Source organism: Haliaeetus albicilla, chromosome 2 (assembly GCF_947461875.1).
Source record: "Haliaeetus albicilla chromosome 2, bHalAlb1.1, whole genome shotgun sequence".
Classification (NCBI taxonomy): Eukaryota; Metazoa; Chordata; class Aves; order Accipitriformes; family Accipitridae; genus Haliaeetus; species Haliaeetus albicilla.
This window is the reverse complement of record NC_091484.1, coordinates 46220964-46246416: the sequence shown is the minus strand read 5'-3', so window position 1 is coordinate 46246416 and position 25453 is coordinate 46220964. Positions and strand designations below refer to the sequence as shown.

The following is a 25453-nucleotide window of genomic DNA, read 5'->3' as shown; positions in this document are numbered from 1 at the left end:
GTCCAACCAGCTGCTCTTGGCACTTGAGGCTGCAGACCAGGAGAGGGACCGTGGTTGTTGCCGAATAAATTGACGAGCTGTCGCCTCGGCTGGGGCAGAAGGGAGGCGGGGTGCTAGAAAGGAGCCTACTGGGATGTGTGAGGACTGTACAAGTGTCGTGTTTATAAGAGCGCTGGGAAAGTCAGGGAGAGAGCAGGCGCCTGCCCGCTCCAGCCCCGCAGTCTCCAGGGGAGAGTGTGAGAAACGGAGCGATCGCTGGATAGTATTTCTCCCTGCTGCATTTTCAGTATCTGACTCTGTGTTATAGGAAGCTGGTGGCTGTACACAAACCACCACATCCACAAGGCACTTTTTCCCATAAATTTGACTAATTGCCTTTTTGCACCCATTTATGCTTTTGTCTTCGGCAATAGCCCATAACCACTCATTCCTCAATTCCTCGCTGCGTGCAAAGGTACTTACACTTATTTTTAAACCCATTGCCTGATAACTTCATTGTTATGAGACATACTGAGCAGTCATTGCTTATTCACTTCCTCCCTGTCACTCCTGATTCCCTTTGTTCTCAGGGTATTGTATTTGACAAGGCTGTATTTCAGATCTTGTTCTGCATTTATCGCAAACGTAATGTTTAAAGCTCTGAAGTTGTGGAGTGGAGCTGAATGCACTTTGTCTTTGTCTGCTCTCTCGGGACTATTGTGCTGCCATCCCTATTCCTGGCAGGCCAGTTCATTTACATTTTAAAACCTGGAATTTAGAATGGGTATGTAAATTGACCTTCCAGTCAGTATAGTAACTTCTGCTACTTAGTTTTAAATTAAAATCCCAATCATAATTTTAGGATTTAAGATATAACTGGTATTCCTGGCCAATTTGTACTGAAAGGATCGTGAGTAACAATTTGATTTGAGAAAACTGAAGTAAATGTTCAATTAAAACCCATCAGCAGTGTTATTTTTTTCTAGTGAAGGTTCAGAAGCTCGTGTTAGTTTTGACTGACCTTTACAAACAAAGATTCAACTTTTAAACTTACTTTCATGATTCTCCACCAAAAAAAAAGAGAAAATTTGAAAGCATATTCTTGTGAGGAGGCCTGGCTTCCCCAGCAAGCTCCACAGACAGCTGTCTTCTCAAGAGTGATTTCATTCTGTTTCTGGAAGCAATATAAGCAAATTACTTTTGCTTATGAACATGCTAAAAGGAGTGTACATTCATGTTTTTAACATGCAGAACTTTTAAATGAAGAAAAATGTGCGTAAAGGCATTGCTCATTTCCCTGGTATTAACAGAACCACGATCTTTCACCTTGTGGCCATCTTCCTCTTCTCTTCTTTGTCTTACAAAAACAAAATAAAATCTATGCAAGATTCCAGTGGACAATATTGGTTTTCTTTGTTTATTTTGTTTAAAAATATATACTGTAAGTTAAAAAAAATACATAGCATATATATATACACACTGGCAACAAATAGAAAATGGCACTTTCTGTAGTAAGAATAATGACAGGTTATTTGAATAACTATATCCCATACTGTCTGTAGACATTTATTGGCAGCAGAACTATCAAGAACAATGGTTATCACCCACGCTGGACTAACATCTTATTTACATACCTACAATTGTTCTAGGACCTCTCCAGAGAATTTAATAGACTGGCTGGTGTCTCACACTAATGTGCAGAATACCATTTGCTACATTCTCTTCCCAGTGGGGGGAAACCAAATTCAAGTCCCTTACTCTCCTTTTATTGTCCTTTCATGGGCAATTTTCATAGCTGTGACACAAACAGAACAAAACAGCAAAGCTTTATATTCCTATTTGGTTCAGCTGTCCATAGCTGAACAAGCTATTAGCTGATGAAGAAGCAGGATCACTGGGTTTAGCTGGGAACATGGTATTGCCATCTGCAGTTGTAAACAATAGTCTTTATTATTTAGTAGGTCATTGTTGGCTGGATCACTTACTGAGCCTAGAAGTACTTTAGGAATAAGTCTTTAGAATCAACACAACACAACGAAATAGAGTTGCTCCTTTGGAGCTGCTTAGCGTTTGCTTTTCACACAGCTCAGGTTTATAGGAAGAATTTGTGAAAATCAGTCATTTTCACACAAAAAGATTTAAAAGACACCTGCCCACTTCTCCCCATTTTCCTGGCCTCAGTAGGAAGAAGGATGGCTGATGCCTCCTTCCCTTTTCTTCTCTGGACAGTTCCATGAAGAACACCCCTCAACCTGCAGCGTGCTCTTGGCATCCAACCTGCTGCCTGGAGACTGGCTTGGGGAGTAGCCCTTATATTTTAAAAGAAACTTCCTTTTCCTTCCCTAAAACTCTGCTTTCCAAAAAAAGCAAATAAAAACTAAGGAACTGAATCCTTCCCCAAACCCAGCTGGAGGACTGGAACTTATGCGGGGGAATAATTTGCCTTTTCTCTCTTGTCTTGAGTGTTATTAATTCAGAAATACATCACCACACGGTGCCATTAAATGGCACGGAGCTGAGATGCCTCTGCACTGTAACACCAGGAATGGCTTCCAACTTCATTGAAAAAAACCAGCATTTCTAGCATGAGCTACAGCTAGATTTCCCTCACCACTGCCCACTGTGGAAGGTGTCTGCCCCATTCAGGTGCAGCCACACCCCAGGGAAGCATTCTTCCAACTTTCATGGGTAGGTGGTATCGTAAATCAATCCATGCACTCACAAGTTTTTCATTTGCTCATTTGCTTAAGAAACGTACCTATTCAGAGTTTAGAAGGATGGTGAATGTTTGGGGGTTTTTTTTCTGCCTACACATATAAAGGGAAATGGAACTGGCTGACACAGCTCTTTTCCCCAGGCTGTACAAAGAAATGTGGAAACCTGGAAACAGAGGGTCATTTAAGGCAAGGACCAGGGGCTGGTATTTTTCCTTGTCTCAACCCGAGGAGTGAGGAGTTGTTAATCTCATCCCACTTCACAGAAACCCAAGAAGGTATGTGTGCAGGCTCATGGGAAAGCTGTTCTCTCTTGACAGGGTGGGAGGAAAGGAGAAAAGGTCAAGAACAGAGTGTGTTTACCAAAGCCATGTGCTCCTTCCTAGCTGTGCGTTGCCGCTGAGCGCAGCTGCTTCCACTCCCAGCTGGCATTTTGTGGTTTTGAATACTAGAGCACTAAAAAAATATGGGGATTTAATACCTTTTTTTTTTAATATATCCAGTGTGGGCTGCTAAAGTAAACAGAATATTGCACGAGTGCACATTTCACTCATATGAGCAGAAGCTTAAAGCAAAACCGGGGAGCGCAATTAGCAACCAAAGCCCACAGTCAAAGACCCTAGTGTACGGCACAACTACAGAGAGACATAGATTCCCTTTTAAAGAAATATGCTTGGAGGACCAGTTGCATAATTCCGCAAGCTAAGGAGAACACTGACTCACTAAGTCAATATTTGCTAAATCTACTGGGCCAAATTCAACTCTCGTTCAAGACAGAAACAATTTTGCTATTGTTTCACTGCAATGAAAGGGCCTGGCCACAAGAATACAGGCAGCAGCCTCTGCTCCCTGAGCACTTCTCTTCCTGAATTCCTGATCACTGACCACCTTCTCAGGATGGATTGTCCTTCAGCCTTGAAGGTTTTGCGCAGCTTGTCCTTCATATTTGGTAGCATTGCACAACTAGGAATGGGTGCTTCTGGTAGCTTTTTCCCCCCTCTTTCGACCAGTAGCGATAACAGGAAAATACAGGACGGAACTAAGAAATTCAATAGGGCATGTAGTAAACACACATTTACTAAAGGTAAGAAATTAAGATGTGCAAAAAAAGGATGGAAGCAGAGACCTGTCTTCAGAAACAGGAGTAGGACAAGTTGCTTAGCTGTTGCAGCCAGGTTAACAAAAGAGGAAAAAAAAAAGAAAGAAATTTAAAAAAAAAAAGGGGTGGGGGTGCTTAACAGGGCTTTAAGTAAGGGAGCATGGCCTGCTGGGATGCATGAAGATCAGCTGGTGAGAGAACATGGTGAAGCTGAAAGATTTGCTCGGTGATCTCTTCTGGTATTTCAGCTCTTAGAGAGCAAAAAATGTATTTCCCTGCAGTTTTAAGCAGGGAGACGGTGTGTGACCTGTTGCACCACTGCAAAATACTGTTCAGGTTTCACAGTCTCTGCTATGAGCAGGCTCTAAGGTGAAAGCAGCAGCAGTCTGGGAAACCTACAAAAAAATTTCCCTGGGACTATGCAGGGGTACATTGTAAGTATTATTGTAAAGAATTTATTTTCATTTAATGTCTATTTTTAGTATTTATAATTTTAATATCTGAATTTATCATTTTACCTTTAAGGAAGCCTATTTTAAAAGGAACCAGTACACGCCTTTTCCTTACCTAGCAGCACAAAAGAGAAAGACAACAGATACCATCTCCTCTTTTGGGGGCTTCACTACCTACAAGAAGGAAGGAACAATTGGTCTTTTCACTGAAGTACAGGTAACAAGAGAATGTTATTTTATATTTTCTCTGCAGCTGTTTTTAAAACTGCATGGGGCAAAATATAAAATAGGTGCTAGCACCTGAAACAACGGGGAGCTCTGATAATCTGACTCCTTTTTCTCCACCAATTCCTGTTTGCAGTAATTTCCATTGCAAATCAGGAGTAAGTCTACAGAAGCCAGATAACTCGCATCAATGCTGGTTCAGTCATGCACTGATGCTAAAGAGTCTTTTGATGAGTGAGCTTTCCCACTACTGGAGCAAGTGCTCTTTCCTCACTCTCCTTCCTGAGCTATGCATGTTTTGGGAAAGCTTAATGAAAGTAGAAAAGAAAGCAGGTTAGAGGAAAGGAGTGGGGAAGAAGAAAAATGTTTAATTGTGCAGTTTTGTTTTAGAATCACAAAACTCCCTTTCTTAGGAGACATCAGCTAAGACAACAGTGGAAGCACAGGTTCTGGACTGAAATGCTACTACTTTGTGGTACTCCTGAAAGAATTTAGCTTTTCCTTGTCAACTGCAAGCGATGGCAGAACCCCAATTTTCTTTTCAACTTGTTGTCATGAGTATTTGCTGCTGTTTCTGAATGAATGTTGATCAAAGGTGCTCAAAATGGGTTTAAACTTTTACATCTACCACTTAACTAAAAATATTTTTAACATGTTTTGTTAAAAAAAATTAAATAAAGTTGGTTAGCCTGTAGCTATTATTCAGCCTATATCTTCTGTATTTATAATAAGGTACTCAGTAATTGAAAGATTTTTATTGATAACATCTAAGCAGGGTTCTTTTTAGAACATGTGACTAATGATAATTAATTGCTCCATAAATAAATTAATCTGAAAAGCACCCCACTGTTAACTTTTTTTGAGAAAATAATAGCCATCACCCATACTCTTCATACAGTAAGGTAGAAGAAAATTATCAACAGAAGCAGGTATGAACTGTCTACAGCCCTTGTACCTACAAAACCACTCTTCCTATTTATCTATTTAATAACAACAAAGTAGGAATAAGCAAATGATCAGAGGGATGGACAGTGTACACCAAGAAGGCTTCCTGAGTTTCCACTCAGCAGAATCTAGACAAATTTGCTAAAATTAAAAAAAAATAAATAAAATAAAAAAAAAGGGGGGGGGAGGGAGAGACAGAAACACAAACCCTGTTGAGTTACATCTGCAAACCAATCAAAACCAATCACCTTTGACCATTGAATTGCCTGCCTCTCTTCCAGTCTTCAAAAAAGACAACAGAAGCTGTTTTGGAAGGACTGAGCAGCACACACCTATTTTTCCAGGTGCAAATAACTGTTGAATTCCTGTTTTGTGAGAAGATGAGATTAATTTTGTCCCACTTGAGGATGAAAGAATCCTAAAGGTTTTTTCTAGGCCAACCTGCACCTATTGACTTAGAGTTGAGGGGTTTAGGCACCCATCAAAATATTGTATTAAATATTTAGATTTTAATACCTCACTTAAAACAACGTAAGCCTAGGCCCCACAGGCTGAACTCATCCAAGCATAGTTCTGGTTTTAAAACTGATCCCCACCTAGAAGTCAGGCAATCAGAAATAGCTCCTTTTAGAAACTACCCTATAGAATTCAAGTAATTTTTGTTGGCCTCCCTAGTTTAATCCCCCACTCTTTTCTTACTTACTCAGTAGCCATTAGCAAGCTCTGGGGATCTGTAGTTGAGAACCATGAGGCTAGACCCATCAACTCAGATAAAACAAACTGCATTCCGTCCTGCTCTGCAAGCATCGCTGAAACACAAATATCAGCAGTACAGTTTCCCAAGAGATTTTCCAAAAACATATCTTGGTAGTCTATTCTTCTTCCTCCATTTTGGAGAAAGCACTTGCCCTTAAGACCTCCATGCAGTTCACAAGAATCAATGCTCCAGTTAACTCTCGCCAATGTTTTGTTACTGGGTTTTTCATTTTATCCAAGGCTGATTGCAGGTCTTGTAAGACATCCCTGTAACTGTCTCCGTAATGGGCAGCCCACGTGTAGAGAAAGTCATATGCAGGTTTCCACATCATCTGAAAATAAAGGGAAAAAAAAAAAAAGTTTTAATTGCAGAAATTGAATTATTGAGAAAAAAAATTGCTAAATATTTGCGATGGTAGAAAAGTCATCAAAAAGAAAAAAGAAAATAAGTGTTTGATCCCTAGCCATGCTGAAATGCTTTATCATCAAAGGCATGTTGATATAAAAACTCCAGTAACCTTATGTCCTTCATTTCTATGAAACTCAAGTTCTTAGTGAGGTAAATAATGGAAAGATAAATTCTTCATTCAGATGATTATCACCAAGTTGAAATATATCCTTGTCTGAAAGTATAATTCAAAGAACAGGGGTGGAAGGAAAACACTTTTCCCCTTGGTCATTTTTGAAATGCATAGCAGCAGTTTCCCTATTTGGAGTTTGGCTGTGGTTTTGATGGCTAATGCCTCCTTGTCTCATTAATCAACATCTTACCATCCTTCTACTTAGACTGCAACTTTTAAACATGCTTCTTTACAACAATGTTTTCTGGTAACAGCAGCAGGAAAACAATCTACCTATAAAACCTCTGTTTAAAACAAAGAAAGAAAAAAAAAAACCAAACACCCCAAAAGCAGGAGAGTCAAAAGCTTTTATAATTACATTTTTAAAATCAGGACATGAAATTTAAAAAATGTCCTGCAAGAAACAGAGGAAATGATGAAAAGATAGGTTACCAGTGCTCCTTGTTTCAAACTACAATATGTTTATTTTATGCCAAACAAATATGGAGCAGATCCTTAGCAGGTGTAATGTGTCATTGGTCTAGTGACACTAATTAAACTATGACAGCATGATTCAGATACGAGCTGGACTTATATCGTTCAAAGTGCTGATGTCCAGAGTAAGTTTGCTCAGTTTACAAACAAAAAGATTGTTTTCCCAGATGCTGCTTTTCCAAATTTAACTTGGGCTATCCACTTTCTAGTTTCCCACTCCTTATTGGCAATAAAGGTTTTGCAAACAGCAATTGAGTTAGGAATTGCAGGGGTGATATACAAAGCTATAAAGAAACCTATCACTTTCCTAAAAGGTTCTGCCATTTGCTGTTTTAACAGAAACACACTTATGCATAGTAATAAAAGCATATGGACTGATGTGTCCACATTTATACATATATCCACAGAAGTGATCAGGAAGCTCAGATTTTTTTAACATCTTTTTCTCTTTTAATGGAAAAGCAGTTTTCATGGTTCTGAAGGATAATCCAAGAGGAAATTGGTTATTTCCACAATATAATCCTATTAATTTACAAATAATACACAATATGAAGCTTTGCTTCCTTGATTTAAGACTTATTTACTTGATCCCTCGAGGAACTGAGTAGCAGAATTTCTTTGCTCATAGTTCTGAGTTTTCTCTACATTTGGGCTAAGAACTCTCAATTTACCCCAAGATTGAGTCTATTGTAGTTTCTGTAAACATCTCCCTCAACTTCTGCTGCCTTTCTCATCCATCCCCAAATGGAAAACCCCATCAAACTCATATCCCCAGTAGCGTGTCTCACAGTGTGATTAGTCTGGCTTCTTCCTTCAGTTTAAGCCATAAAAAAGTGCCTATGCTTTCAGTGAAATTTCTCATTTTAGGTCTACAAGAGGGAAGGGCATCATCATTTACCCAAAATGAATGGTGCCTACTTCTCTCTTTAAGCAAGTCTATCTTAAGTCATAACCACAAGTTTATAAAAGGAGGAAAGAAAAGTAACTTGGTAGTAGGTGGGAAGACAAAGAGTGATGAATTCTTTCCTTTTACTAGACAGGCTATGTTAAAAAAGAAGTTTTTAATGTACTACTGCAAATACTAGGTATTATAATGTATTTTAGTGAACTAAAGCAGCTCACCACTGTTGTATTTATTCTGAGACCACAAAGTTTCTGTATTCCCAATTTAGCTTGATAACCAAAGTAGCCAACAAGAGAAGCTGGATTTCCTGATATTCTGCTGCTGGCTATGTCTTTTCTCTGGCTCCTGCTTCCTTTCCTTATATTCCTGTTAGACCAGGATATTTGGAGAATTGGGGTACAGCCTTCCGTCTTCACTAGAATGTGACAAGACAGTGAGTATGAAAAGATGCTATGCTTTGACTGATGCTGAAGGTCAGTCTGACACTGTGCAATCAGAGAATTGGCTGAAATATGTCTAAAATACAAACCCTGGTTTCCTCTACTCTGTTACAACTGATTTTTCTTTCTCCTGGGACAAAAGAAAAATAAAAAAAAGGGGGGGGGGGAATCAAAAGCTTTATAAACTGGTCATTTCTGATGCATGATTAACTTAGCAATAATCTACATGCTCACCACATTGAACTAACACTGCAAACCAGGCTTCTAAGGCAGATCCTTCTCCACATCCACATACTCTAATGGAATGGGTGAACTGAATTGCATTTGACATGCCTGAATTATATTAAAGCAGATTTTCAGGCAAAATATTAAATCACTGCAGCATCCTGGGCAAGTCTCATCTCAGCTGCGTTCATGAGTTTTCCCTCTGCTCTCACTGCCTCTGCTGAGTAGGTAATAATGATACCTACATCCTCTGTAAAGTGATTTGGAATTTACTGATGAAAAGCACTTCAAAATCTAGGCACCAATTGTATGTACCTCAAGTTGCCTCTGTGATCATCTGGGAGAAGATTTGTCCCACTAAGAAAAATATTAAGTTTAAAAGCAGAAACATTTTTCAACCAATCAATCCTCTTGATGGTAGAACAGTCCTTGATGGGTAACGAATTGGTTAATGTTTTCAGATAATCCTCAATAATTACTCAAAACTTATTAGTCCCCCATTTTTGCTTGGTTTCGTGTTTTCACACCAACAAATACTATCAATGAGAAAGTTTTTCCATTAGAAAACTCCAGGCTGGGATAAGATGCTTTTAATCAGGGTTCTTTTATAGCTGCTAAGTAAATGTGATGATCAGCAATCATTCTGGATTTAGTCAGACTAACGCTAACCTTGTAACAATGCTGGGGGCATCTCCATACAGGTATGAAGTTAGACTGCATTAGCTACATTCATTTTGCATCCATGATGAACAACATACATACACAAAACTTTATAAACAGAGTATTGCTTTCTGCATGTAGAGGGTCAATGCACTAGAGCATTGAGAAGTTCAGAATCCGAAGAAAGCACTGAAATTCAGTAGAAAGTACTGAAATGCAAGGTTAGATTCACAGGACAGTGAGGATGGTGAGTGTTCACATGAGATACCAGTGCTAGAAACCTGGTGTGCTTTGAACTCACACCTGTGTGGACAAGCACTATTACAAAGCCCACATGAACCCAATAAATTCCCCATGGGCCCATCTTAAGCCTTGAGAAATTACATAAAAATAAAGCAAAATTCTGATCTTTGATAGCTTGTTGAATGTTCTCTTAAAAAATAGAACATACTCTATTATTGGCTTTTTTAAGATGAATTTCCCTGTACTATCTTCTGGCAGCAGACACTGTCACTGAAAGACAGAGAATTTTGTAGGTGGTTTGTCATAAAAATAATGTAAAAAAAACTCTTGAAAATAAAAGAATAGGGTCTATGAGGCAAAAGATGGGCTTCATGGAAATAGACACCCATTTAAAACAAAGTAAATTTTTAATATATATTTTATATATATATATAAATAAATAGGTATGGTGCTGGAAAAAGAGTTTTAAGATTGTTTTAGTTCTGCTGTCTGTTAGCAAAGGAGAAAACATTTCCGAATCTCATGGAGAACAGTAGAGTTGCACATTGTTCAGGTCTATAATTCCTTCTGTGGAAATCTGGGGTTTTGTGAGACAGTCACAGAAAGCTTAGTAAGTAAAACAAAAGTCTAGGAAGTTAGACAAGGCACGGCATAACAGTAAAAAAAAATAAATAATGGAAATGACAAGCATTTACATTCTATTTGATTTTAGTATTTTAGAATAAGCTAGTGCAAAACCAGAGACAATAACAGGGTGATTTTTTTCACTAAAAGAGAACAGTAGACTAGGGATTGACATGGCTGAGAGTTTTATGAGAAAAAAAATTAAGGAGGAAGATGCATCCAGGCACAAGTAATATACCCAGAACAACTAAAAAAAAAAAAAAAATAATACAATACACAAAATAGCTGAAAGAGAAAAGCAAGATTAGAAAAGGAGGCAGTGTCTGCAAACAGCAATAATAGAGATATTTTTGTAGAAAATTGCAGAATCTTGTAAGTAGATGTGTGGAATTTTGGTCAAATATTGACTGGGGAGGGAGGGCAAAGCATTCAAAGGGAATGAGGTGGCAGTTCACGATTAGAGCAGCAATCTCTTGATAGCTATCACCAGGCAGATAAAACTGAGATGAAAGACTCACTGGATTCAGACTATGGAAAAGAGGATATGTTTCACAGGGAAGAGGAAGAATCAGCTACAGGGAAAGAAAAAGGAAGAAAAAAAAACGCTTGAGTAGTTGTGAACCTGTGAATGGGAAATAGTGATTCCTTTGGTACTGAGAGGTGAGAGAGAAGGCATTCAGGCTGGATCATGTGCATTACCTGCAATAATCAAGGGATGATAGTACAGGCAGAGGGAGACTCGAGAGAATGTAAACTCTCAAGGCAGAAAGGTCAGCTTGAGCATCATTTAGCAATGCTTATAAAAGAGGATGTTCAGGGTAAAATCCAGTCTGGGACCTAGAAGTCATTGGAACATAACTCTGTGGGAAACAGTGGATCTACTGCATGCTTCAGTGTTGAAGTAAAAGTAGAGGAACGTGGGAAGCAACTTGGCTGCCCAGGCAAAGGTGTGCCAGGAGCACAGGCTGGCCCTCAACTCAGAGGCATGGATGAGTGCCCACCCTAAGTTTTGTGACATATCTGACATTGCACGGATGCCATGGGTACCTCTGGGCACCTCAAATGGCACTTGAGATATAATTAGGCACCTAAATTACTCTTTAGATGTGTTTACACTAAAATACATCTGAGAGGTCAACTTGACTTTGTCGTGGTTTAACCCCAGCCAGCAACTAAGCACCACGCAGCCACTCACTCACTCCCCACCCATCCAGTGGGATGGGGGAGAAAATTGGGAAAAGAAGTAAAACTCCTGGGTTGAGATAAGAACGGTTTAATAGAACAGAAAAGAAGAAACTAATAATGATAACACTAATAAAATGCCAACAGTAGTAATAAAAGGATTGGAATGTACAAATGATGCGCAGGGCAATTGCTCACCACCCGCCGACCGACACCCAGCCAGTCCCCGAGCGGCGATTCCCTGCCCCCCCCTTCCCAGTTCCTAAACTAGATGGGACGTCCCATGGTATGGAATACACTGTTGGCCAGTTTGGGTCAGGTGCCCTGGCTGGGCATGAGAAGCTGAAAAATCCTTGACTATAGTCTAAACACTACTGAGCAACAACTGAAAACATCAGTGTTATCAACATTCTTCTCATACTGAACTCAAAACACAGCACTGCACCAGCTACTAGGAAGACAGTTAACTCTATCCCAGCTGAAACCAGGACATTTAGAACTTCTACTTCTGTATAAGCAGAGAAGAATAAATAGCATGACCTACCTGACAAACTATGAAATTAAAACATGATTTGCCATGTTCATATAATAGGACAGAAGTGGAATTGGTGTTAGAGCTTCCAGACTCTTGTCATGCTACTTAGGCTAAATGATGGCAAATATTATACAGGTGCAGAAAAGAAAAGTGTTAATGGTGGAGGTAAGCTTCCTTTCAGAGGGAAGAGAAAAAGCTGTACTGAGGGTGATTTGAAGTGGCTCCTGCAAGAGCTGGATGGTCTTCCTCACCATGTCTGAAATGGCAGCAGAGGAATGAGTAAGATTAACAAGTGGGCAGGACAATAAGAAGGGATGGAAGCTGGCCCTTGAGGTGGGAGTGAAGAGCTGAAGCTCAAGAGGGAGACCAGGAACTCCACAGCAAATTAATTTGGCACAGTAACACCGAAAAAAATGGCTTCAAAGGAATATCTAGATATTGCAAGCAAAAGTTGGTGAGAAGTCCTCGCATTGAAGGGCTTGCAAATTAAATAAGGAGACCGAAATGCAAGAGGAAAGAAGTGCACAAAGCAAGGAAGGAAAAAGGTCCCTGGCTGTGTTTGTGCAGAGAAGCAAGTGTGCACACACCATTACACCAGAGCCTTACCTCCAGAGCTACTGCTCCATTTTTGCCTTGGTGGGGTACTTCATAAGCCTCAATTTGCTGCTTTGTGAGTCGGGCTAGCCTCTCCGCAAGCTCCCGCCAGTATTTGCCAAGCTTGACAGCTGAAGTCAAAATGATGGTGTCCTGGGTAAGACGTGCCACTAATCCCTGGCAATCTATTTTCAAAAGTGCCTGCAACAATCATTTTCATTAGTGTATCTTCACCAATAACTACAAACAGAACATTATAATTCATTTTTATAGCACTATTCTGCATTTCTAAGCAGACAGGAAGGATTTTTTTTTTATTTTGTGTTCTTACAAATATGTAACTTTTTTCCTACAAAAAAGTGTTGCCAGCAGTTTCATAGGAAAACTGCCCACAAGCTTAAGAAAAAATTAAGCTGGCATTCAGCTGCTACAGCATTCCAGTGTCAAATGGATCCTGCCAAGTTTACAGATCCTAAAGGAAGAATATGCTTCTCCAACAAAAATATTTGTGACATCAAATTTAGCTTCTTCAAAGTGTGACATGAAACTTAAAAATTAAGTTAGAGCACTATTATACTAAGGTGTGGTCCTTTGTCTACTGCTTTTCTGGAAAATAATTTATTACGTTGGCCAGCACGTTTTGATTTACTCCTCCCATAGATCTAACAATTTGCTGAGCATTAAGCAGAAATGCAAGCATAAAACTCTTCCCTCCCCCATGCCAAATGAGCTTTTAATAACAAATTAAAATGGTTCCAGGAGTGAAACACTGAAATGCAGATATGTTGCATTCTACTTTCTTTATTTGTTTGGGTAAGAGCTAATGAGAAAAATAGGTGGTGTTTTATTCTTCTCCTCAAATTAATAGCAAAATGTTCCACTGAAAATCTTGACTTTTTCAGTGAAAGATCAAGAACAAAATCCAGAAGTTTTCCTTGGGTTTTAGATACTGATTTTTAATAAAATATCAAGCATTTCTGCAGAAATCAGACATTTGTGTGATTTAATTGTAAAGCACTTTTCCATGAAAATCCTCATTGCAAACAGTAGAACTTTTGGTAGGCACAGTAGCAAGAAGCAGACTAAAGTGTACAGTACCAAATCACCTTATACTTTGGCAAAGTGGAGCAAAGTTGTTCAGTTTGACTTTGCTCTGATAATCAAGAACCCTATTAAACATAATAATAGGAAATTAATTAAAAGAAATAACTAGTAAATTCTACCCAAAAGTGACATGGATGATATCTAGCTTTAAGTCTAGCTTTACAAAGACAGGGACCTGCATTGGCATTTCATAGCTCAAAATCATATACAACTCAAAAAATGGGACATCTTGTTAACCTAATTGTGCCTCACCTTTTGCCTGTTCTGTAATGAACTCTGTTTTACTGTATTCAGTTAAAAGCTTGGATTCAATTAAAAGCTTTCACCTTTAACTTGCCCCTCCCCTTTTTGGACAGAGATGTGGCAAACTAAACTGTACTTCATACTTGCTCAGTTTTATTTCACATAGTTTAATGCAGTCTTGAGAGTTGTAAGTGGCCACTGCTACCAAAGTTTTCTGAATCCTGCTGAAATTGCTGTCAGCACTTCAAAGGGGATGGACTAGTTATGAGAAGTAAACCCTGTTGAGGTTTGCAATTCAGGATAGTCAAAAGGCTTTAGATGAAAGGCTACAGTGTGAATTTTTAAACACCCATTTTTATATTACTTTATTTTCATATGAGAAATTTAATTCTCTTCTGTAGTCTACTTCTGGTAGACTTTTCAGTCAGAGCCGAGGACAGAACTGAGTAATCATTAATTCCAAATTAATCTGCACACAGATCCATAAGTAAATTAAGATGGTTAACAGTGCAACCCATTACCTGGAAGCATTTAGAATCAACCTACTTTTGATTCACATGTAATGGTATTGAATCACATAAAAGTTGTCCAGTGGCTTACAAATGAGGCCCAAGAAAACATGTACTGAAATACTTGTAATATCGTTCTTAGGTCACTACAACATTGACTATGAAGTTGTCATGTGTGGATTAAAAATCTTGTCCTTAACATGTGGGTCACGATTTCCTTGCTTTAAAAATATGAAGCAAACTTAGACATGCCTCTTAGGGTACACAGGATATATAAATCATGGAGTTTCCACACTATAAGGTTACTAATACTTCACAATGGGAATGTGAATTGCTCAGGGAAGCAATTTACCATGATAACTTCCATGACAAAAGACAAAACTATTTCAATCATGGCCATTTAAAAACAAAAAAAGTCAACTCAGTCAACCTACTGAACGAGCAAGGCTTCTGGAACATTTACAGAACACTGTTTAGAATTAATTCATCAAAGTATTATTCTTCATGAGAATCTGGATGTACTTTCCTTCTATAGATGTCTACAAATTTTAGTAATATGTTCAGATTTGTAAAGATTCTCACAAGGGTGCAGGACCATGTTTTCTTGTTCACACATTGCTATTGAGTAGTTTCTTGGCAATGCATTCCCAATAACCAAGTTAGTTCATGCAATACTTACAACAATGAGCTCATAAAGAAATAGTCTTTTTTTTTTGTTAGCATGGCAGTCTTCCTTCATCCTCTTCACAACTTGCGCAACTCTCTCTGATTCTTTATCAGCATGTGCCTCATTAAAGTAATCCAAAGACATATGTGAATATCCTAGCACCTCAGCCAAAGCTCTCCAGTCATAAACACTCTCTGATACTGTAGACAGAACTACTGAGTAGATATAAGTCAGTTTTTTGAATGGCAATGCAATTTGTTCAACAATATTCCTGGTTGTTATCTCACTATCAGCAGTGTCCATAGCTTGTTCTTTGGAAATCACTTTTATGTTTTTGCAATGTACAAGACCAATCTTTCTTCTGAGAACTCCTACATACCATTCTTTTATTTTAGTTTGTCCAATGGCTTTTACTTTATCTTCACCAAGAAGTGCTATTGTGTCCCCTTTGAAATACTCTAGCAAATAGTCAATCTTATTTTGACGTAACACACTTTTCAAAGCCACTCCATAAGTATTAATGCTCAAAATCTTATCTTGAAACTTTGGATATTTAACTGTTGGTATTAAAAGCAAAGGCGCAGACTTGATTTCTTTACGGTTTTGTAAGCGCTTTGGCCTATTGGTAATTCCACTTAATTTTGGAGCTGGATCAGGAGTTGTAACGTGGAACTGCGTTACTTGGCTACTTTTTAAGACTTTAATCTGAACGAGGAAAACAAAGAAATGCATCTCCCTACATCCAAGCATGGAAAACAGGAATTGTTGGCGGACCATTTCACCTCTTTTCAGTTCCTCCTCTTTAATATTTTTGCTTTGGTCTTCCATCTTCACTTCAAAATCTGGATCACAGGATACCAAAGAAATGTTTAGATCTTGTGGCTTTTCAAGCAGAAATGTATGTTTTCCCCACAGCTGAAACACAACAGGAGGCATATTTTTACTCCCCTTTTTTATATCACAAATTGTGAGTTTTCCTGGAATGTAGTTATGACCAAAGACTGTAAAAACTGCTGTAAAAGATGGATGAATATATTTGGGACCATAAATTCCAACTGAGACTGTTCTATGAACATAGTCCCAGACATTAGTTGCTGGAGGCTGGATTTTGTTCGCTTGTATGGCAATCACTACATACATCACGTGAGCTAGGTCAGTTAGCTTCACTTGTATGGTATCTTGATAAGTGTAGCAATTTTCTAGCCTCTTAAAAGGCCCTTCTTTATTGAGACTATAAAAACACACAATATCACTCATAACTTGGCTGAGTGGATCGTTCTTCACTTTAGCTGCAACTTTCACCTCTAGGAAAATGGCTTCCCTTGTGTTGAGGTTGCTCAGTGTAAGTTCTATCAGAGGACTTACAGTGCTAGACAGCTCATTGTTAAATGATGATGGAGGGTTAAGGATAGCCTTTAAACCAACTTCTTGGAATTCCCCAGGTAATACATGACCCACAGGGACATGAATGTTGATATCCGAGTCAGGTAGCTGTACAGAACCCCCTTCGTGATTCAGTTTACAAACTACATGAATGTCTGTAGCTTGTGTTTGTGCCCATCCAGGACTATGGCTCATAGCTTCTAAATCTAGGCAAGATCGGGTGAGTTGTCGATGACTCAACCAAGCCATCTTGTAGGCTTCACGGTCATTATGAAGCCATGTCATGTCTGAAGCTATAGTTTTTTGAGGTGTCGTCTTGCGAGGATTCAGTCTTCGGTTATCAACAATGTCCAGGAAGTCAGAGACACTCTTGGATCGTCCAGATCTTCTTGCTGAAGTCTTTCTTAGAAGACAATCAATATTTAGCTCATCACCCGAGGAAGCCAAAGAATCCCTGTTGCTAGAGACTTTAGAGAACAAATGGGGATTTTCTTTTAAGATTGAAAGGTATCTATTATTTTCATTTCTAATTGAAGCAGCTATGTCATGTATGAAGGGGTTGGAGGCTGACAGTTCATTCCAGAAAGGGTTAGTCCTGGAAACAGCATGGGCATGTTTGAATACATCAGACCAGTTAATATCCAAATCCAGTCTATTTTCATTGACATCTGTTTAAAAGAGAAAACAGAAGCATTTCCTAAAGCACAGAGATTTGAAAAATTCCCATTCGTTCCCAACTGATAGTCTATTAAGTTAACAGGTGTCTAAATTTATCCTCCTAAAATACGTATAGATCAAGTTGTTAAGGAACACATTTATATATTTCTCCTTTAGGATTTTAAAAAGTGTAAATATTGATTTCTAAGTAGCATTAAGAATCTTTTTTAATAGAAAGAGTGCTAACACATTAGCACTGAAGGTTGTAAAGCATCTTCTGCAAGGTGCTGATCATTATCAACTCCTACGACTATTAATTGGCATAGAGCATGCTAAGGTCCCATACGTTTTAAACCCTTAAATTCCAGCAATCTTTGGCCTCTTACAAAATGCCATAGATTATTTTCTTTTGTGTCTACCTCTCTGCAAAGATTAAGCAACTACTTTTTCATTTTTCAAACACTGTAGACAGTACAGATAAATGTATTATTCAAGATTCCTTTTCATGCTAATGCACATGTCTTTAATTGATAACAGCACTCTTACAATTTATCTCAGTGTGAGTGGAATTTGTTCTACTAGCTTTCCATTAAAACATTTTTTGGTACAGTTTATGAGTTCTTGTACAATTTGAAATTTGGAGAGAAATGTTTTTGCAGCTACTAATTTTTCTGAGATTGCACTTAAATAGACAAATAGGGTTATATACATTATATTTAAATATGCTTGCTAATAAGAACACTCACAGTAATGTCTATTTGCTCTGAAGACAAGATGCCCTTATATTTTAAATTAATAACTGTTCACAAAAGCTGGTTTGTAGGTTGATTACAACTCACACTTCCTGCAACAAACAGAGTGCCTGCAACTTTTTGTGCTAAGGGTTTCTAGCACTTCAGTTTGCCATTATTTTTCTATATACAGAGGTTATACCATCCCTTCTTTCTACATACTTGTAAAGGATTTTAATTTTAGAGGGAAAATTCAGCATTTCTTTTCTTTCACCATATCTATATCCTTCATTATTACACTTCCCATAGTACCTTCCATCTCCAAGGTTACTAATTATTGCTCAGTTGCAAGAATGACAGTGCATTCAGCCACAAAAAGAAAAAAATAAAATTGAAGTGTCAGTACTTCTCTTTTTGTTTCCTTTGTCATGAATTGCGACAAAAAAGCCAGAACTGTGATTTTTTTTCCACAGTTCCAAAAAAAATCCCAATTTGGAAGAACCAAAGTGGAATTTACCTGCTTCCCAGGGGCCCATCTGGAAGGCTTTAGCATTGTATTGACTAGAGCCTTCCAGGCGAGCTGCTGGGGGAGGCGAGCCCAGGGGCAGCCTCCTGTCCCTCCAGCACCCAGCCTTGGCCAGGGCCACCAGATGGGGCTGGGCTGCTCAAGCACCAGCTGAAAAGGCGTTTTGTTTCTGCCCACAGGCCAAAAGCTTTCCCCACACTGTGATGCTATTACAGTCAGATCATTATTATCTATTAAAAAAATAAATTAATTAGTCCCCAAAGAAATGTTAGGGGGTTTGTCTGTTTGTTTCCCAGCCCTAAAGGGCACATTCCTACAGGAAAAGTCTAAGCAGAAAACTCTGGCAGAGCCTGAGTCATTAGGCTTGACTCTTTCTCATGCCAAGGTAACAGCACTGATTACTGGAGTGCAGGAGGTTAGTGAGGAAATAATTCCTGGCCAGTGCCAGGCCCACCGTTGCTCACATCTGCTACTGGACAAAATGCTAAGAGAATGCCTACCTTGTGGAGGGGAATGTTTTCTTAACTTTCAGGTTAAAATAACAATAAGATAAAAGCAACTTTGGTTTTGACTCAGGTTAACAGTTGAAGTCCAACCCACGGTTTTCTACTGGCAAAACCTCAAGTTTTTAAACTGGGCTAACTCCAAAATTAGCTTGCCTTCCTGGTTCTTAAAACCCTAAATTAATGTAGTTTGGCTAGTAACTCCCTTTTCTCATCCTTGTCTCAACCCCCAATAAACATACCCTAAATAGCATTTACTCATGTAAGGTTAAAGGTTCTAGCTCTTCCTCCCAACCTGCCTGACCCGTGTTTGCTATGGGGACAGAGGACTTCTCTTACATGCCAGTAAGTTTCTCCTAGGGGACCTTGTGACAACACCTTGTGTTCTGACTCCAGGGACGTCTATGATGGCCTGAGTAGTGCAAAACACAAGCAATAAAAACAAACAAACAACCAAAACCAAAACAAAACAAAACAACCAACCTGGTGTACAGGGGTTTACAGAGTAGCTATAGCTCTTGACAGTATTGAGAGTTTTGCAGAAATACAGACTTTAGTTGGAGACCCTTAATATAGAAAATAGCAGAAGAGACATACTGTAGGTGGCTGCAGGTGTCCGGTCATCCACGTCAATCAAAGTCCCCTCTGACCTGCTCCGTGGAATCTCTCCGCTGGTTAGGGAAGCTGTTCCACTACTAGAGGCGTTTTCCTCCTAGGAAACAGTAAAATATATAAAACATCAGCAAGTATGCAATTTGAAAAAGGGGAAACTCTTGAAGAATAATTGAGCTTTGCTCCTGTGATGTGACACAAATGAAGAAAAAAAAAAAGTGAAGTTACAGTTTATGAGTAAATTTATGGAGTCTGCCCAAGAGCATCACAACCCTGAGTGAGTCTTACGATCTAATTTGCAGCAAAACTACCAGATGCTACAGCTGCAGTACAATACTGTGCTCCAGTCCATAGTGAAGTCCAATAACTCACATAATTAAGTGTCTTGCAATTGTAACCAAGCCAGTTGTACAATAATTCCATCCAGAATGTCTTGAATAAAATTTAAAAAATAAATAAATAAACATCCTAATTCCTGTTCTCAGGTAAGTTTGACTAGAAAAGTTGAAGGGGAAGAGCTAGATCTGTTTCTTCCTTTGCCAATTAATATAAAATATTTCCAACCTTTTCTGGTTTATTATTCTTCCTGTGCTCTTCCCTGAGTGAACATCAGGTCAGATTTTCCTTTTAGTCTGTACAAGAATGTACTCTTCCTTAGGGCCCACACCAGCACAGCAACAGCCCAAGAGAGGACATTCAGCTCTTTCCTCTTCCTTGTTCTGACTACAAGAAGTTCTGTTTGGTTTTGATGCAGTTTGCACATGGACTGGGCCACACAAGAGCTGTAAACCAGATGTGGTGGTTGAAAGAGAGAGAGTCACCAGCAAACCTATTGCAAAGGCAGGGCAGGAGGGGCATCCCTTTGAAGCAGGCAACAGGAGGATGAACCTCTCAAGGTATCATCGCCTAATGCTGTTTTCAGCTGCCCAGAAAGAGGAGCTGCAGGTCTTCAGAGGGGCATTGGGTATCCTACATGCTGAGGTTACTGTGTCCCAGAAACAGAAGCTGGAGGAAATAAAATATTCTAAATCTTTTTTGTGCAGGAGAGATCACTAAACTAGTGCTATAAACCAAGAGATCATTTAGTGACTTTCCCAGAATCCTATCACTGATCCTATACATGGTGGGGTATAAAGGCTGATGGGCAATAGATACATTAAGACATATGGTTAAAAAGAAAAGAAAAGGAAACAAGCAAGCAAACAAACAAAAACAAGGGGGAAAAAAATAGAAAAGTTAAAAAAGCCGGAAGTTTTTCTGGGTCCATCCACAGGATACAATATTCAGCTTTGTTCAGGAGCCTGAAATATTGCAGTCTGCTACTTCTTACAGCCTAAGCAGATCTCATTTTATCATGTTTAAAATGGGAGAAAAAAAAAAAAAAAAAAAAAAAGGATGCATTGGGCCTGGTTCTACTGTGGCTGTAAGAAAAAGGAATTTTCAGTTACAGTTCTAGTAGGTGAGTTATGGGAAAAAGGAAGCATACCTTATATCAAAGCATTACTGAACAGAAACTGGAAGTCGGCTGTCTGTTTCCATTGCACAATGCCATGGTTTAAGACATCTTTTTTTTTCCGCTGTGAATGTAAATTGGTACTTTTTGTTCTTCCCACAAGAGCTACCTTCAGCTAATGGCAATCTGTTCAGCTGCTGATTTGCACTTAGGCAGGATGCAAGGCTGAGGTCAGGCTAAGCCTGACAGTCACCCAGCTGCACGGCTGTCACAGGACTGTACGGACTTTCAGGTTCCTCTCTTACCAGAAATCTCAGGTGTTGGCCTTAGAAGTCCTGATTTCAGATGGTAGTGAAAGCTAGCCTCCAAGACCAATACTTTGTGGCTTCTGCTACTAATGCCCCACCAGAATCAAACTGGAAACTAAAATACGTCCTTAATCCCAACATTGTAGTTCCAAGATCTGTCTTCCCATAACCTGTATAAAAACATCACCATTCCTCCCATCTCTCATAAGAGACAGTATCTTTGATAATGTGTACCAATTCCTTCAAAGGAAACAAGTTTTGCTTTCCTGCTGCATCTCAAAATGTTGAAAAAATGAATGCACTCTATAAACATGCAAAATTTTTATCTTGGGCTTCTACTTCAGGGATCGGGGAGGTTTAATCACCAGTGTAATGTGTCCATAGTCTAAAATTCCAATAAGTGTACAAAAAGAAAGTCTACTTTTTACAATAACAGTGTATTTGTTGCCAGCACTAATCTCTGATGACTTATTAATCAATTGACATATTAATCTAAGAATGGTTCTTTAAATAGTTAATCACCTCACAATTATTTTGGTAGCTGTATGAAGTGGGAGGCACTAAGTAAGGATGAGGAAAGAGCACAAGAGTGCAAGTAGATGCACAGGGACTAAAATAGGAAACCCTGGGAGAAGGGAGAGAGAGAGAGAGGAAGAAAGAAAAACAATCTCTTCACACAGTGGGAGTATATTGACAGAGACATGACAACAAGATTGCATAGAAGTTTTATAAACGCTAAGTATTTCTGCAAATAGAATAAGCCATTTCCTAAAAGTTCCCTCTGGGAACTCCTTAAAACCTTCACCACTAGCCTGGCACAAAGACAGAAAAGGCAGATATTGAAAAGGAAAGCCACTTTCAAAAATAAGTCATGCCGTCCTCCCCCAAAAGCATTCCTTGGTATAAGAGCATGATGAGGGAGCCCTTGTGATTTAGGCATGTCTTCAGGTCAGCCAAGAAGAGGATGAGAGCAGGGGGGAGATATAAACATTCCTGGGCAAAAGATGACCACGTTTGGTCAGCATGTCAAGAGATGTGGGAAATGCTAGGAACAAGCTGTACACATGCCATCGGGTACCGGGCAATGTGCCTCCTGAACAGAGTTACATGATCTGACACCAGGTTTGTCTCCCATCCCTCCTGTGTTCCAGCCTTAGTGCTGGGAATGCATAAATCCCCAGTGTCTTTGTGAGAGATGAGGAAAATAAGAAAACCCAATATTCCCCCTTTTCCATGGGTACATTCTGTGGTATAATAGCAACCCAAATGAAACTTTTGGTAGGACAACCCTATTAATTAGAAACTTACCTGGACAAATCCAGAAGAACGATCATCCACAAGAGAAGGGAGATCAATGTGTGGGGGATATAAAGCCATGCTGATCATTGGCAAAGGGGAAAGGTATGAAACCCTTTTGCTGCATGTATAGGTTATGTATATTATGTATGTTATGTATAGGAAGAATCAGAAGCCAAGCTTTTCATTTGCTGTAGCTACTGAGTAAGAAAGATGTAAACTGACAAGTGCTTAATGGTGCAAAGAATTATTTGACTGATGGTATGTCAGCTCACAGTGTGAAGTGAGCAGGGAAGGAAGAAGTGAAGAGGTTGGAAAGAGATCAGCTATGGAGGTGACCAGCGAGTGAACCTGAATGACTGCTGAGAGATGTGACATTTTTCTGTATGAGGGGAAGAAAAAGTTTGCCAGGTGCATTCTGCTGTTCAAGGCTCGAGTGCGTTGCTGACCCATAAGAGCAGGGGACTCAGGACCCAGGGTGCTGCTGGCACACACATTGTAGCACTGTTACAGAGGAAGAAAAACACATTAGAGGAAGAAGAAAGCCTCAGGTAGAAAGTTCAGATTCACCGAAGTCAGGAGACAGATTTGCTGCAAATGGCATTTTTGCTGCATGTGATGCCTCCAGAAATCTCTTCCAGGTCTTTTAAAATTCAAGGCACTTTTTTTTTTTTTCTTTCCAGTCTCTCTACCAAAGAAAACATGTCCTGCTGTGCTTAAAATAGTGCTAAGGAAGAAAATAAAAAAAGTCCAAAACCAAATACTTCCCCACTGCCTTTGCCCTCAAAAATGAGAGAGAACACATTCCTTTGTGTTTTAAAGTATCAACATCCCAGAGCAAAACACTAGCAATTTGCCTTTCCTTCAACCTTAACCTTTCTTCAAAAGCAGGTTGTGTTAAGAGCAGAGCTCTCCTGTGTCAATGTTTCCCCATGGACTCCTACATGCACCTGACACAGATAGTTCTACTTCAGCCATACCATTATTCACAGCGACTCATGGCCTTTGTATCCAGAGGATGAAACTTATGCATTTGCAAAGACAGGACAAGCAACACAAGCAGGTGGTGGAGATATCCCTCAGGCTCACTTTTAGCTGTCATGGGGAAAAATTACTTGCTAGTTATAGAGGTTAGGTTGTCAGACTGACTTTACAACTTTATTTCTGAAAAAGGAGCAAGGTATATTCACCAAAATGTTAAATACAGTGTTGCTGATCTGACCAAATACTGAGTATATGGAATTATTTAATTTCTATTAAACAGAGAGAAGAAAAGAAATTCCAAAGAGAAAGCAATACATGGAAGAGAGATGGTTTCAGAAGGCATCACACATCACCACCAAATCTAAACCGCTGCCTGTTCTCAGCAGATTAACATGGTTCTAACTAAATATTAGTTACAGTAATAGGTCATATTTTAACAGTCCCTTGGTACTTGTGGCCTGGAACAGCTTTACGCAGCTCAGAGTTTGGCGAGAGGCAGTTGGACCCGAGTTTAACAATCTTTGATTACAGGGCTGAACTGTGGTACTGTAGCTAATTGGTAGGACAGGATAGCAAATGAAACAGTTGAAGCAATAGAGTCTTTGACTTATTCTCTTAGCCTGCTGCAAGTTAGGCAGTCATGAAAATGCAGCTGTATCTAATTTTGAACAGAGACAGAAATGGCTTTTAATGTTCAACCCTGAGAGATCTCAACCCTTACCTTACTAATACTTGGCAGCAACCTTAATGCTTTAGTATGACCCTATTACTTGTCACTTTGCCTATAATGATAGAAAAGCATTTTCAATTGATACAGCTACTAGTTTACTCTGTTGTTGAATAGTTGCCAAGTTTGGTAACTACTTTTTCAATGTTCTGAAAATTTATCACTCTGTGGGAACTGCAGAGCCATTCACACTCCTTCCTGAACCCAGGGTTTAAGCTTTCTGCAGACCCCACATATGTCTACACTGCTGCTTGTAACTGACGGAATCACTGCTCGTAATACTTCATCTGAGCTAGCGTTAAAGGGTAGAGCTAGTAGTCTTAGCACAACAAAAACAGGACTTCAAGTGGGTCATCCTCTCAGTCAATTTCCACAAGTTCACAGGTGGGTTTTTACAGCCTCTGCTCAGCTCTGCACGACCCAGAACTGACTGCTTTACAGCCTGGTTGGGGAACACTATGCAAGCAAAAATGACTATACCATAAACACTCCCTCTACAAGGCAAGTATCCTTCCTTTCTTTCCACACATCTACGCTTCTAAAATTGCTTGTTGTAAGCATAAGGGCTAGAGCATTTATTTTCAATTATAAACTTTACATTTGGGAATATTACTTTCCAGAACTCTCAAGAATGTGTAGTTAAGTTTTGATGCTGTCTTTTGGGTTTCAGCTACCACTCTGAAATACTCCATGGTTTCACTTTGGCCTCAGGAAAAAAAGAAATATGTTGCCTTCTACTTATATTACTAAGTAACTTTTTAAAGAACAGGAAATGGAAAGGAAATATGTCACTAACAAATGAGTTAAAGGATCCAACTTTGTACTATTAAATTGTAGTATTTCTTCTTTTTGCTGAACAAAGAAAACTTTCCAAGTTTATTAGCTTAATTCTTCTGTGAACTCATTTCCTTGCCACCTCTCAAAAGCCTCTAAAAACAATAACAGTTAAGATTCTCACTTATTGTATGTAACCATACATACTTTGGAAGCACAGCTAGTTTCTTGACTTTTGGAGGTCTTATGAAAACACTACTGGCTCCTTCACAGAGATTACAATACTACAAGTTATTACTGACTGCAATGCCAACAGAGTTTTTCCTTCAAAACGGGTGTTGAAA

General features: G+C 39.1%; 1 protein-coding gene across 1 annotated transcript in view; it reads right to left on the bottom strand.

The window, feature by feature from the left end:
• Positions 1 to 1394: 1394 nt before the first annotated feature.
• MACC1 (MET transcriptional regulator MACC1) overlaps positions 1395 to 25453 on the bottom strand; it is a 38583-nt gene continuing 14524 nt past the window's right edge. Inside the window, exons 2-5 of the mRNA XM_069773690.1 lie at positions 19553 to 19667; positions 15168 to 17206; positions 12645 to 12833; positions 1395 to 6502 (exon numbers count right to left, since the gene is read on the bottom strand). Coding sequence (XP_069629791.1) covers positions 6287 to 6502; positions 12645 to 12833; positions 15168 to 17206; positions 19553 to 19667 — 2559 coding nt within the window. The 3' untranslated portion in view covers positions 1395 to 6286. The remainder of the gene's footprint in view (positions 6503 to 12644; positions 12834 to 15167; positions 17207 to 19552; positions 19668 to 25453) is intronic.